The sequence below is a fragment of the Haliaeetus leucocephalus genome, unplaced genomic scaffold (genome assembly GCF_000737465.1).
Source record: "Haliaeetus leucocephalus isolate CR32 unplaced genomic scaffold, Haliaeetus_leucocephalus-4.0 Scaffold339, whole genome shotgun sequence".
In the NCBI taxonomy this organism is placed as follows: Eukaryota; Metazoa; Chordata; class Aves; order Accipitriformes; family Accipitridae; genus Haliaeetus; species Haliaeetus leucocephalus.
In genome coordinates this window covers 21,273,075-21,287,747 of record NW_010972775.1, presented here as the reverse complement: position 1 = coordinate 21,287,747, position 14,673 = coordinate 21,273,075, and the positions used below count along the sequence as shown (strand labels likewise).

Here is a 14,673-nt window from a genome sequence, read left to right as displayed (position 1 = left end):
AATTAACATATTTCAGTGAATTTGTCCATTTTATGTGAAAAGTTAGCCAGATTTCAAAGCGTAAGCAGGGCTAATTATCCTCTTAAGAAAACTATTTTATTTTTGCTCAGATGTTCAGCACTTCTGGTTTTACTTTGAAATGTTGATCTATCCAGCAAATTAATTTTAAAATATTCATGTCCTAATTAAAATCAATTTGTGTTGCAGTTTGTCATAATGAGTTAGCATGTAACTTTATTTTGTAGAAAGAAAAATGCTAATTAATGTTTTCCATTCGAAAAAATGTGAAATGAAGATTTCACTTTTGAATTTTCATCTCCTTGTGCCATCTCTTTTCTGGCAGTGGGAACATTCTTCCATCAGCAGCACATGCATGCGAGGAGCTGTGTAACCTCCGAAATGGCATAGGTTGACATGGTTGTGCTGAGGATTCTGAGCAGCGAACAACTAAGTAGCTGTTTTATGAATATCTTTCACAATCATGTAGCAAGATGGATTGATAATAACTTGTTATCACTGCTAGAACACACCTGACATCCCACAGGGACTTTTGGAGTCCCACTTCAGAGATTTTGTAGCTAATTAACATCACTATCTGCATTGTACAATCAGGTTGCTCCTGAAGAAAGTGGTATTAGTCCGTACTTTACAGCTTTGTTTAAAAATGTTTGAGACATTTGAAAAAGTGCTTGTATTTCGATCTCACACCTTTACAAGAGAGTCACAGTGCCAATCCACAACTAGATTACTTAAATTAATGAGAACAACCATTTTGGGAGGATGGCTTTTGTAATCCTTTCATGTTGACATTCTGGAGAGCATCATACTATTTCACTGAGACAAGAGGTGCTCACACGGTAGGAAACCCTCTGCTAGCTCTCACTGTGTGGAACCAAAGCATTTCTTTTATAAAGTATGGCCTGTTGCCTTTGTCAGCATCGGTGTTTGGATCACAAATCTCTTCCTGATTCATTAGTATTCCATGTTGCAGTGCAAATCAGCTCCTATTTTAAGTAAGTCTTTTGAGAACAATTTTTTTGTACATATAAAAAATCCAGCCTTCATTTAAGTGACGTTATCTATCTCCATCTTAAAGATGCAATAAAAATATTGCATTGAACTGCTCTATATAGAGCATTGGAACTGAATGATGGTGTAGCATGTATGAGAACCTAGGCTGACAGATCGTTTTAGTTTTTGCTCTTTCTGTGATATGAGGGCTTTTCTTTCTTTCTCTCTCTCTCTTTGTGTCTGTGTATTGTTCTTTTCATTGTGTCTGTATATTGTGTTTAGTTTTATCTCTTTTCAGTTAGAGACATTATGTTTAGCACATAATTTGAAAGCCAAAACCAACTTTATCCACTCTTACAGATAAGTCCATAGTATATAGAAATGCATGCAGAAAACAATAGTATGCACATTCTTAGGTTTCTGCCATAGTAAGAGTAGAGAATGGCATATTGTATAAAAGCAAATGAATCACAGCTCAGGATTTCAATCTGTGACTGATTCATAGTCAGGATAGATTGAGGTCACCTGCAGAGACTACATATGAGAAAGTGAGAGTGGTTGAAGAGGTAAAACAGTTGCATAATTCAGGAAAGTGCCTTAATCACTTTTTTGACATCACTATTATTTACCAGCATACAAGTCCAGTTCCATTTGTTACATTCTTTGCAAAGATGGACTGTATGTTTTATCTTGTTTTGAAAATACATCTGTTTTTGTCAGGGAACACAGCCAATAAGAGCACAGAAATTAAACATTTCATTCATTACTGAGCAGAGCTTTCCATCAACTTTAACGTTAAAGATTTCCAATAATTTGGTGGGAGGTTGAAGATCTACGTGTCTATTAGTTTTATGTCACTGTGCTTAGGCTGTTATAAGATGAGTCTGAAAAGAATTCAGAGTTTCTTTTCTTCAAACTTCAGGAATAGGCTAGGTGGACAAACAAGAATAGACGCTGATTTTTCTAGGATGCAGCACATCTGTTTAACAGCTCTCAGTCAAACCTATATATAATCCTTGGAAACCACATTTGCAACCTAATTGAACACTTACTCCAGCAAGGGGTAGTGGAGAGGAATAGGTGAATGGATGCCAAAAGACAAGCATGACATTTCCCCAACTGGATAAGTGCTTAATTTGTGGGAGTAGTCTTCTGCCGAGTTATATGGTAAAAATACTTAGGGAAGTGGCAGTCTTGCTCCTGGTTTACTCTCCACTTGCATGATTTGAATCTGTGAGATGTTGGGGGCCTGCCTCCCACCAACATTACTGAAAGTTGATCTTCAGCAAAGCCTAGTGTATTTAGTAGTAAAGGCACCTTCCCCTCTCACCATTATTTGATCCAGAAGGAATCAGGACAGCGATGAGGTAGGTACTCTAGCATGCCCAATATTGCAGCGCCGCATGGTGCATGATGCATTTTGTGGTGCTAGTGGGATAGCAGAGGAAAGGACTACAGCTCTTTCAGCCTCTTCCTGCAAGCTTATCTGCCATCAGCCATTTCATGGGCACTGGCCTCCTAGTACAATACCCATGGCTAGTATGTCAGGCCATCATACCAGGTGGTAAGGTTTGCAGCTTTTGGTCCATTATTACTGTCATTATCAGTTGTACAGTACAAGGGAGTTGTTAGATTCTAGTGACAGGCCTGAAAGTAAGAGTCCCTGTTGCTCTCCATCTTCTTGAGACTTCTTCACTAGGCTGATATTTAGCCTAAAATGTTCCTTTCCTACTTTTGTTGTTCTTATTGTTGAGGTTGTAATCCTCCGAGCCAGCACAGAACCCTATTTCAGGGTTTGCACCAAGGGACCCCCTTGGCCAAGTCCCCAGATCAATCCCTTCCAGCCACTTATTTCTGTTTGCTACTACTCTGAATTCTCCTCAACTTTACTGTTCTCTTCCTCTCCCAGTAACCCCTTTTCTCTGTTTTGTCTCTCCTGTTTTCAGCCTTCCATAATGCCCTTCAGTAATTGTAATCTTCTAACTATATCAGATTCATTTTCCCGCAGAAAAATGGATCTCGAGACAACTTTTTCCTGTTGTCTTTATGCCTGGGATGTAAGCAAACAAAATGGACTTGAATACTTTCTGCCTTTTCCTTCTTTCCAGAAGGATTTTGCCTGTTTGGCTTCAGCAAAGAAAAACATTGTAATTACTTTTATCTCTAATTGCTAAATGTTACGTCCTATGACTTCCTCATATTCATCATGAAAAGCCTTCAGTAAACTACCTTATATTTTCACAGTCTGTCCCAGTGGAAGATATGGGAAGAACTGTGCTGAGGTCTGTCAATGCACCGAGAACGGGACGTGCAATCCTATTGATGGATCATGTCAGTGTTTTCCAGGCTGGATAGGGACAGACTGCTCTCAGAGTAAGCAAAGTGTTATTTTTCCACCTCTGCTTTAAAATAACATATATTTCCTGTTTAGTGTTTTCTGAAAGTTAAAGACACATTCTGGGGAAATCCTTGTAGTATTACAGCAGCTAGTGCCTTAGTCTCTTTATAGCTTATTTCTTTTAATTAATCTAAGTTAGTTTTGGCTTGAATTAGTTTCTGCATTTGGAATTTGCAGAAGCCGTTACTAGTTTCTATTACAGGAAAGGGGGGTCACAAGCATCACATCAGAAAAGAAAGCTCCATGCTCCCTTTTAATTTCTAGCTGAATTCCCTTTTATTTATTTTTTGAAATCATTTTCTTTCAGCTATTACATTAGAAATTATTAACCAGTAAATGTTTTCATGTACCAAGCCCCCAGAATTGAAAAATTAGGCAGCTGAAATATTTCTATTAAATGTAATTTAATTGTAAAAGTCAATGTGGGCTTGGAGGGATGGAGGATTTCTTCTTGAAAATTGCCCAGGTAGAAGATTGGCATTTGCTGATCCCAAAGTGTCATTTCCTAAGAGCATCCCTTAATTGAAGATAGATCACAGAGGGAAGCAATATCCTATCATTCAGAAATGTTACTTCATATTCAGGATACAACTAGCATATTAGACAGCATTCCAGAGTAAAATATATTAAACTTCAAGTGATAAAGTAGGAATCGGATAAAAACAGACGGCTGTAATTTTGCTTTTATTGTGTGTCTTCCACAGGCAGAATATTGCTTTCACTCAAAAAAAAAAAAAAAAAAAAAAAAAAAAAAGAAAAAAAGACAGAAGGCTCCACAGATTCCTCATTATATTTAGCCATGTGATTGGGAAATTACTGCTAGTTTCTGTTAACCTTGAAAAAAGATGGTTTTTCTTACAGAGGCAGGCCAGTTTAGCAGCAACAATTTCCAGTTTAGCAAGCAGAAGGACCTGGCAATAGCTACTTTGTATTTTGGATGAGGGAAGTCGGAACCTGACTGTTTCCTCAGTTACCTTCTTGTAAAGAAAGTGTAAATCTCCCAAGGTGAACCTGGCTTCACACCAGGCTCCTGTTGGCACCTGGCCTCACGTACCCGAGTCCAGTACTGAGCTATTTCGGTCAGACCTCCCTCCATACCAGTTGACCTGGAATGACCAAGAGATGTAACTGCAAAGGATTTAATTTTAGCCCCAACTCCAGAGCCAGTTCTGGAGACACTAACAGACCCTGCAGCTCTGGCTTGCAAAGGCATTGTAAAAGTATTTCTGGTTGCTCATAGCATGAATACTTTAGGCCAAATCCTGTTCAGCTTTACATTGTGTGAGTTCAGTGACCTTTTGTTTGATATACGTCATGGCAGGTTTTTTCTGCTATTCATTCTGGCTTTAGAGATGTCTGTCATATGCCAGGAACTTGCATTTATCATCAGAATTGGAGCCAATGGCAGACATGGAAATAGGCACAGTTTCTGTACTTTCAGGTTTCCTGGGAACCATGCCTTATTAATTCATGTCTTTAATAGGAAGCAATGGGAAGTGCTTTTTAAAGCAAAAATATAGTTGTTATATTGAAGGGTTATCATCATTTTGGTTCTTTTAGTCTGGCGCTAATAACTGTAACTTACTGCATTCATTTTTGGAGGGAGGCTTAAAATAACTTTTGAAAATGTAGTAATATTGTACTTGTTGAAATATGTAATAGACCTGGAGATTTTAATTTAATATTAGCCCCATCAACAAAAGCAATCTGATTTTGTGGATGGGAATTCATACTGTAAGAAGTTTTCTTTACATTTTTACGTAATTTGAGTAGCAGTCTATGCTTCAAACGAATGTGGTAATTTTAGTAGTTGATTGCATAGCAGAAGTAAACCATGAATAGCTGTGCTTTATTATGCAAGAATTCCAGAATATCAAAAAGAAAATTAAATTACCTCCATATCGTAAAGCCCTGTCTAAATTGTCTTCAGAGATAATACGAGTAAGGCAGGGAGAGTGGCTGCAGCACTTAGACTAATATAGTGTTGAGGGTCCCTGTTTCAGTCGTTCTCAGTGCATATACGCAGCAAAGACCTGATCCTGCCACCTGACCTACACGGGGAAGAAATCCCTTGTGCCAGGGATTGACAGCGTGGATGAGGTTGCAGGCTGGCACCTGGGTTTGCAAAGCAGTCGTGGTCTTGGAAGGACCAGTCATTGTCAGGGAGTCTCCGCAGCGATGCCAAGCTCTGCAATGCGAAGTTCTGCCTTTGCTGGTGTCTCAGAGGTTCTCCCTTTATTGTTGTTCCTCTGCAGCAGTAACACAGTATCATTGCTTTTTTTGTCAGCTGACAAATCTTTCTTATTTTCATAGCTTGTCCCACTGGTTTTTGGGGTCCTGATTGCTTTCATTCATGCAACTGCCACAATGGAGCAATGTGCAGCCCTTACGATGGAGAATGTAGATGTACTCATGGTTGGACGGGGCTCTACTGCACACAGCGTAAGCCTTTCAGAGACACTGTTGTGCCAGGGAATCTGTCAAAGTATGTGCTGCTACCTCGTGTCTCTTACAAGTATTGCAGTCTTCCCTGTTAAACCACCGGCTTCTTACTTGTGATAACTTCACATCACCCCGAAGAGAAGAGGCCTGAAGCTTTTCAAGGTTTTATGCCTTTGGCACTCGATAAAGGAGGGACCGATCATCTAGATTATTGATTCGTCGCCAGAATTTGCACAGTCTATGTCCCTGCTTGTTAAAGCCCCAGTATATGTGTTCTGATTTAGGAAAATATTTGAGATTTCTCATCCTACTAGTGCCAAATTGTCAGCACTGTACGAAGGAGGAGATCAAATTCTGGTGAGCCTTTTAAGAAGGCTCTTTCACTTGCAAGTAAAGGATTGATCTCTGGCCTTTTAGAGAGTTTCTGTTTAGCCATCTTCTTTTACTTCTTGAAAAAGTAGTTTGTATAGATGGGTCAAGTTTTTGTTCTTCTGAAACACTTAAGAGGCAATTCTGTAAGATATGAGAAACTCCAAGAAAATTGGTTGTTGTAGTATCTCTACATTTAGATGATCAAATAAATGTTATTAAATATACAGAGGCTGAAAATCCATAGATTTATAAGCCTACCTATTTTGTGCTGATAATGCATCTGAGTTTGTGTTTCAGCTTATTTCTTAGTCATTCCTTATTCTGATTCCTGAAAGGTTGCCCAGCTGCTTTTTATGGAAAAAACTGTGCCAATGTTTGTCAGTGTCAGAACGGAGCGGACTGTGACCACATCACTGGCCAGTGCACGTGCAGGACTGGATTTACAGGCAAACAATGTGAGCAAAGTAAGTAGCAACATGACTTCCATTTTTGTGTTTCTCCAGGGGCGGGTATATTTCAGAATTCTTTGCAGAAATAGGCTCTTAAATGAGGTGTTGATGTCAGCAAGAGAGTAACCCTAGGCACCTTATATAATCCATAGGGAGAAGAAGGCATCTCTGAAAAGCTGGACAGTCTGTTTAAGCATAAAGAAATGTAGTGAATCCTCTGTAATTACGCCTTTCCATTCCCAGTCTAAAGTTAGGTGAGATAAAAGCAAGTCACTGCACTCAGTGCTGACTCGATGTAGCCTTCCTGACCATCTTGTACCTAATTAATAGAAAAAAACCAAGCTGCTTCATGCCTTGCTAACATTGTTGAGAACAGCAGCATCAGGTTTCCCTGGGCATGAAAGAAGACAGAAGGGTTAAAAGAAAGAAGCCCTTTCTGCTCTCTGCCTTCCAAGGAGTATTGGGGCTTTCTTGCATAAGTTGTTATGCTATAGATGTGGGCCAAATAAAGATTCATCTTTACAATGAAAACAGATCAAGGAGAAAAAGGTTGCTTGCCATTTTTTGAAAGATCTGTGTTTAACTTGAGTAGTGAACAAGTATTTAACAATGAACTTCAATTACCTTGCAAGGGTACTGGCATATTTTACTGTAATTGTTGTTGATGTCTTGCTGACTTATTTAGCATGTCGCGCCGAATGGATTCTTTTAAGAACAAAGAATTAGGGTGGTGGAAACGGTATGTGCTGTAGTTGAGTAATTAGTTGTTTGTCCAGTATAGTAAATAAAAAGAAAATTCTCACACACTTACTTGGATTCTAAATGCAGGGTGAAATCCGTCTCACCTTACCAAGGCATTAATTCCACAGGGTTTCATTCCCTTTTTTGGCAGTAAGGTAATACAGTAACCTTCCTGCTAGATTTGCAAGTGAAAGCTTCTTAACTGTAGCTTACTACATGGATCTTTATGAAAGTATTTGTACATATAATTAAATTCATGAACATCTTTTCTTTTTGCACATATTTGCATTCAGCAAAGCATGTATCTCAGGACCAAATTTGCATGCTCGTGGGGATTACATATGGCACCACTGTAACTCTGTAAGTGGCCAACTTACTGTGAATTTGTGTAGACCCTAACTGCAGCCATAAAAAAAATAGGAAGCTAAAAAGTTCCATAGCAGAACTGCATCATAGCAGACTTTATACAAGAAGCTACATTTATAATTTGACCTCTGTACAAAGCCTGAGGCTTTCTTTTCTATCCAAACTACGAATGTATTTATTTGTTTTTCTACTACTTAATCTAAATGTATCTCTTCATTAAAACTCCTTCCTTCTCAAAATCCTGCTGAATGGGCAGTCACACTGCATTGCAGATGAAATGCCTAAATGCAGACATCGTTTCTGTGGTGCAGGCCAAAAATTTAGGCCTTATTAATTTTAAATAGGCTACAGGTTAATAGCAGAATGAGCATTAATTGTAATAATTTTATTTTTCCATGTTTGGGAACCTGCAGATGAAATAAAGAGATACAAATTTAATACACACTGCAAATCATTATACAGATACTGGCTACTGTTCATTACTTAATGTTAAATTTTGGCTACTAAAAGTTACTTAGAGGCTGACATTGGGAAGGTATCATCATGCTATGCAAAACATTTGCAGTAACACACAAGAAATCACATCTTAAAACAAACAATATGTATTCTAAAGAATCATAGCAAGTGTGCATGCATTCAATAATGTGCCTTCTCCACAGAAATAAGTAGGATGTGACAGAAGTTGTTTCTTTCAATTTATTATTGAATAGTGCCTTAAGAAGTATAGCAAGCTGCCTACAGATTTATTGTAATAGCCCATCATGGTAATTGTATGAATAAATTTCTCAGCTGGACATTCAATCATTTTGTCTTTGATAGAAATACAAGGACAGGATAAATTCCTCCTATATTAGGAATCCTAGTACAGAAGCAGAGCTAATCAAACCATTCAGATGTTCAATTCTGTAATTCCACCTACAATGTTATATTCATCTTCTAACACTAGTAGGGATAAGTATGAAAGCATGCGGGATATGTTTGGTAAAAGTCTATTGTGTTCATATAAAGGTACATTAAAGCTTTTCTTTGCAGCTACCCCCATGAAAAAAAAATATGCAGTGTTGGTGGAGAATGCTATGGTCTTTCAAGATACTGTCTACAGCTTCTGAGCTCTTGCCCTGTTAAATTCTGTACCCTTGTAATATATATCAAGCCTTCTAAAGTCTCTGTACATATTATTGGTTTCATCCTTTTGAAGTCTTGTATGACTTTTCCAGAAAGTTACAGCTTAATAATACCCCAAATTGTACATGAAATACATTTATCTCCTGCTTTAAAATAATAATAATAATAATCTAACACTAGAGTGTTATCCTAGAGATACTGAAACCAGGGAGACTTTTCTGCTGAATTATCCACAGCAAGCATTTCACCCATTCCTGAAAAAAGCAGAATTCTTTCCAATCTTTTTCTTTGGCTTCCTAGAGTGCTCACCAGGAACGTTTGGTTATGGTTGCAAACAACTATGTGAATGCATGAATAATGCTACATGTGACCACGTCACAGGTACTTGCTACTGCAGTCCAGGCTTCAAAGGAATCCGATGTGATCAAGGTACAGTGAAATTCTATCTGTAAAATATCTCTCTCTTTCTCTCTCTCTCTCTTTCTCTCTCTCCCCCTCCAATGATGTACTTGCTTTAAAAAAAATAGTATTTCAAAAATGAAATGCACGATTCAATTTACAGTGTGTTATGAATTACTTTTAACAGCGGCTCTTATGATGGAAGAATTAAACCCCTATACTAAAATTAGCCCTGCTCTTGGATCAGAGAGGCACTCAGTGGGAGCAATCATTGGAATTATTATTCTCCTTCTAATTATTATGGTCTTGCTGGCACTGTTTGTGTGGTATCGACGGAAACAGAAGGAGAAGGGCCATGACATGCCAAGTGTATCTTATACTCCAGCCATGAGGATGACTAATACAGATTACTCACTTTCTGGTAAGGGTCTTTTTATGTTAATCAAATATAGACTCATATTCCTGTATGTTGGGGAAATATGAGCTTCTGTGATGTATAACATGCGTTATTGAGCCTCAAAAATAATGACACTTCTGTTCTTCCCCTGAATACCATGATCTTTTAATACTTAACAGGGACAGGAAAGCAAATATAACTTAAAACTGATTTAAGCTGCTTTATATATGAAAGTTTACTTAACACAATACAGGATATACCTAGGCAAGAAATATGCTGCATGGAATACATCAACTCCATTTTTTTAAATAGGCTGCATTCCTATTGCAGTGCAGAGAAGTTTTCCCTTTGTGAAACCTTCAAAAGACAACTTTTTTTGCTTGAGGAATGGGATTGACTGGGTCAATCATAAGGTTTTATTTTTGTCTATGTTGCAGTTTGTGATTTGAGGCGTCCTATTCGTTGTCACTTCCTTCTGTGTGCAGACCAGTCCTCGTCATCTAAGACAGCTGGTGTGAATTTTCTTCACAGGAGCTGATAAAAGCAGGGGAGATGAAGAGGAAGGCTCTTTAAGATTAAAAAAAAAAAAAATCACATTTCTTGCTTCTTTCTATCTTCTGCTGCTGCTATGGAGGACAGCTTTTCTTGACAGACTGGCTAAACTTTGGAGGGTGTGATCTCCTTTTTAATGCCGTCATTCTTCTTCATTCGTCTATGGCCAATATCAGATAGGATGCCAGACAGGACATGGCTTTACTTCCTTCTTGTTTCCTCCAATATGTCTCTAGTGGGAATCTCCTCGAGGTTTGCTGCCCTGTGACTGCACTTCACTTCTTCACTTCCCTTTAAATGGCTGAAACTGTAAGTCCAAGTAAATACAAGCTCCTGAAACAGGCAGAGGTTGGCATAGCAGTTCTGCTTTCCCAGTCCTGCATTGCCTTTTTCTTTTTGCTTTCTAGTCTAAATGCACGAGGCTCAGCCACTTGTTTCTGACTCTGACTTGGCTTCTGTGTTGTCTCGGGGTGGCATGGCTGGAAGCTTCGTTCTGGACTTCCCTGCCCAGGATGCACCTGGAACGAGCCTCTCCCACCAAGCCAACGATATTACTGCCTGGGTACAGCTGGGACCTCATCAAGGAGTTTCTCTCATGGCACCATGACTTCAGTCCTCATATCAGGGACATGGTTTCCTGTGACGGCATATTACACATCAGGGGCTGTCTGCTGAACACCATTGACTAAACTCATATTTAAACCACTCAGGCCTATACTAGAGCATTCCTTCTGATAGCTACAAGGTGGGGAAAATAATCAGCCTTGGACCTCCTCCCATTCCCTCTTATTTTTGAATTTTAGCTTTGCAGGCTCTTGCTTAAGCTGTCCATTTGGGTAAGAAATGTATGAAAGTGTTGCCAGAGAGGGATCATCTGATCCTTGGCTAGTTGCCGGCATAATTTGGCCTGAAATTTGTCATTTCAACATCATTTGAAGAGCCAGACCATGAACATGCAAAAGACAACTGTGGCACATCTTAGCAGCAGCGAGGCTCCGAGTTCCGAGAGAGCAGATCAAAGCCACTGGCATGGAAAAATGTTATGAACTTTTCAGCGATCCATTTCTTTCATATTGGCGCTTAATCCATTTATTTACAAAGCCTGCTTCACCTCATTTATTTCTGTGCTTTTCTAGTTAATGTATGTGTAACCCAGCATGCTTAAAAGGCACAACTTACAAAGCTCAAAATAAGGAGAGGAATATTGCTGAGGTTGGGAGTTCCTGACTGGAGTAATTGAGCTTCTCCTTTCAGACAAGGGAACAAAAATCTGTCAGTTGTTTTTTCTCCATATTTTACCATGAATGGAGACTTCCCAATTAACCTGATGGTATCCCAGTCTGATACTCTGCAAGAAGTCTGAAAAAAGGCTAATGCTGAGAAAGGATACTTTCATCCTTCAAAGTTAACATAGACAGATGACTTTCCTCCTCAGCCACAGAGAAAAAGTTTGAAGACGTTGATAGCGCTGGACTGTCTTTGCAGGTTATGTCTTTGTAGGCATTGCATCTCCCTATACAACCTTCTTCACATTCCTTTCAGGTGCAGCCACCTATCCCAGAGCTCCTGATGCCACATGATACTTAAGTACTTGAGGAAAAGAAGTATTTTGGGGATGGCTGAATTCCTGGATACATCATAAATATCTGAGGGAATCAGCTGCATTGAACCTGGATCTCTTCTGGTCCTTGGGCAATGACAGTAAATTTAATTCTTGCCCTTGTGCCATTGCTGCTCTGTGCCAGCTCAGTTTGTAAAAAACCTGAAGTACCAGGTCCTTGCAATGCCAAACAGCACCAGGTCAGTGGTGTTGTATGGGCTTCTCTAGAAAGAAATTGCATAACGTTTCCTTCCTGTTAATCTCAGTCAGTGATGGGAGTGCAGAGACTGGGCCTTTTCTATCTTCTTTCTTTCTTCTTTCTTCTTTCTTTCTTTGCGCAGTCCTTGTAGCAATATAAATTTTATCACTCAGGAAGCTGCATCTGAGTGGGGTCCGTTGTCTCTTTCTGGAGGTCACAAGAACAGTTTTCTTCCCGCCTCCCACTTGAAAAACTCTGCTATCTGAGCTTGCAGAGAAAGACTAACGAGTTAGAAATCACACTGCTTCATCTTCATCTCATTATAAATTGTCTGCAGGTATCAGCATTGTTTCAAGTTTTGGTCTTTGTTTTAGAAGGGCATTTACAAATTCTAGACAAAAGCTTCTGAAAGCTCCCTGCCAAATTCTGACTGTCCTCCAGTACATGGTCCCACTGAAACTTTCTACCCATCAGTAACCTTCCCAGCTTTGGCCTTATCAATGCTGTTTTCAGCCTTCCACTTCCATCGAGCAGAAAGACAGCAAAAGGTGCTGACATGCGTCTTCCCCAGCAGAAAATGGGGAGATGGATACTAAGATAAGATCACAGATAAGAAATAGAGACTCATAGCATGGCTGGATGGCAAGAACAACCTGTGTGTATATGAGCGCATGTGTGCATTTGTGTATTGCAGAGGACGCTGAAGGACAGTAGCAGTATTACATAGAGGTAACAGGGATTTCAACCTTCACCTGGAGTTTTGTATATGGATTAAGGGCAGAATACTATGCAGACGTACTTGTCCAATGAATTTAATCCCATGTAAACCCATGGACTTTGGCAAGAATTCCACCTGAAAAATGACTGCACTATCCAGCCCTATATGGGTGGTATCATTATGGCTAACTCAAATCGCCGCTGTTGTTATTTTGCTTGTTTGCTCTTGTTAGGGTAGTGGTGGTGGTGTTTCTGAATAGAGCCACATATGCAGATCCCTAGCTCCTGGAGGCAGTAATTTCTTCCAGCACATTAATTTATTTCTGGAGGATGTTTTTGGTCTTTATGTCTTCAGCTCTTCTGATGCTGATAATCCGTGCACATGTGTGAGAGAGATTATAAGGAAAGGGAACCCCCTGGGCAGCCCTTAGACTCTTTTGCATTTGTGGATGAAGGATGTGGCAGCAAAACACACACTCTGCCCAGCAGCCAGTGGGAAAGAAAACCACCCATGCTGGGAGAGCTTAACCACAGCACATGGATCCGAGAGCAGACTTTCCCAAATAAGCCTGAAATCAAAATGGTGCTCCCCAGCATGAGAATGGTACATGGCATCCAACAACAGATGTTAAAGTGCAGGTTGTTTAGTTCAAGGAGATGGGGACAGAAGGGAAAACTATGCAGTAGTGCTGGAGAACAACAGAGATTTCAGGACTTTCACAAAGACTTGTTTATGGGCTGAATTGATGTTTGAGGTCTTGTCAAGGTCTTAACAAACTTTCTGATATGGATGAAACTTATGCTGAGAGCCAAAACCTAAGCAAAGCTCGATACAAATAGAGCATCATGGGTCCTGCAGCCTAGACAAGACATTTACAGAAATGATTTGCAGATGATGTGTAGTAGGAGGTGGCAGAGTGAACCCTCCTGCTTGGAGTCTTCAGCCACCGCAGTGACACTCCATATGGGTGAAGATCCACACAAAAAGAAGAAAAACATTTCCATTTTGCATCTTGAGGTAGCTGGGTTTTTATATTTACTGCAGAGTGCTTGCTTACTCTCTTTTTTCACTGTTGGCCTTGTGCCCAGTTTCCACACTACGCTGTCCTGCTGCCGCTGCAGGATGGGGACGAATGCTCTTTGTGTCACCCCACAGTGCTGGCTTGGAGCAGAAGCTCAGTCTTTCAAGTGACAGAGCATTCTGGCCTTCATCCAGACCTCAGGGGTCTTCCACTGGAGCACAGCCTCAGGCTTGATGGCCTCACAGCAGGAGTCTGCCATCATGGATCCCTTCACAGGACTGGTCTCCCCATGTTAACATTAACATAACCTTTGGGGGTTTTTTGTTTCGTTTTAATTTAAATCATTCCCTTTCTTTTAGGCATTTAAGTCTTTGCTTACTGCTCAGAGCAGAACAAAATTCTCCTCTTTGAGAAGAGAGGGGAGTTTGTGTGTTGGGTTTTTTTTTGTTTTGGTTTTGGTTTTGGTTTTTTTAACTGGGATAGCATTAGATTTGAATTTGATGTATTTCCAGCCAGCAGTTATAAGAACTTCATGAATAAATGTGTAGAAAATGGACTGTGCTATCAAGGTAAATCAGCCTGGGTGGATACTTAAGTATCGACCAAATGGAACTGTGTAGAAGGAGTAATTCCGAGTATATGGTGCTGCATGCAATGAAGGAAGAAAAGATTTTTGGTGATGCAGACTTGTATACGAGCTCAGGTTCATTAATTCAGCACTGTGCTAAGTAGCAGGGCAGTCTGGTAGGCTTCTGTTTCAGCTCATTTCAGGTGCACGAAACAAGCTGCAGCCAGATAAGCTGGGTGTGAACTTGTAATGTGTCAGCTGGCCCACGGTAACTGTTGGTATGTGCCCTCTTATCTTGCAGCAAAGGCAGCGGAC

The 14,673-nt window shown here is 39.8% G+C and overlaps 1 protein-coding gene across 1 annotated transcript in view; it reads left to right on the top strand.

The window, feature by feature from the left end:
- Positions 1–14,673, top strand: part of MEGF11 (multiple EGF-like-domains 11) — a 217,503-nt gene that overhangs the window by 176,598 nt on the left and 26,232 nt on the right. Inside the window, exons 16-20 of the mRNA XM_010572088.1 lie at positions 3,256–3,384; positions 5,723–5,851; positions 6,559–6,687; positions 9,205–9,333; positions 9,491–9,724. Coding sequence (XP_010570390.1) covers positions 3,256–3,384; positions 5,723–5,851; positions 6,559–6,687; positions 9,205–9,333; positions 9,491–9,724 — 750 coding nt within the window. The remainder of the gene's footprint in view (positions 1–3,255; positions 3,385–5,722; positions 5,852–6,558; positions 6,688–9,204; positions 9,334–9,490; positions 9,725–14,673) is intronic.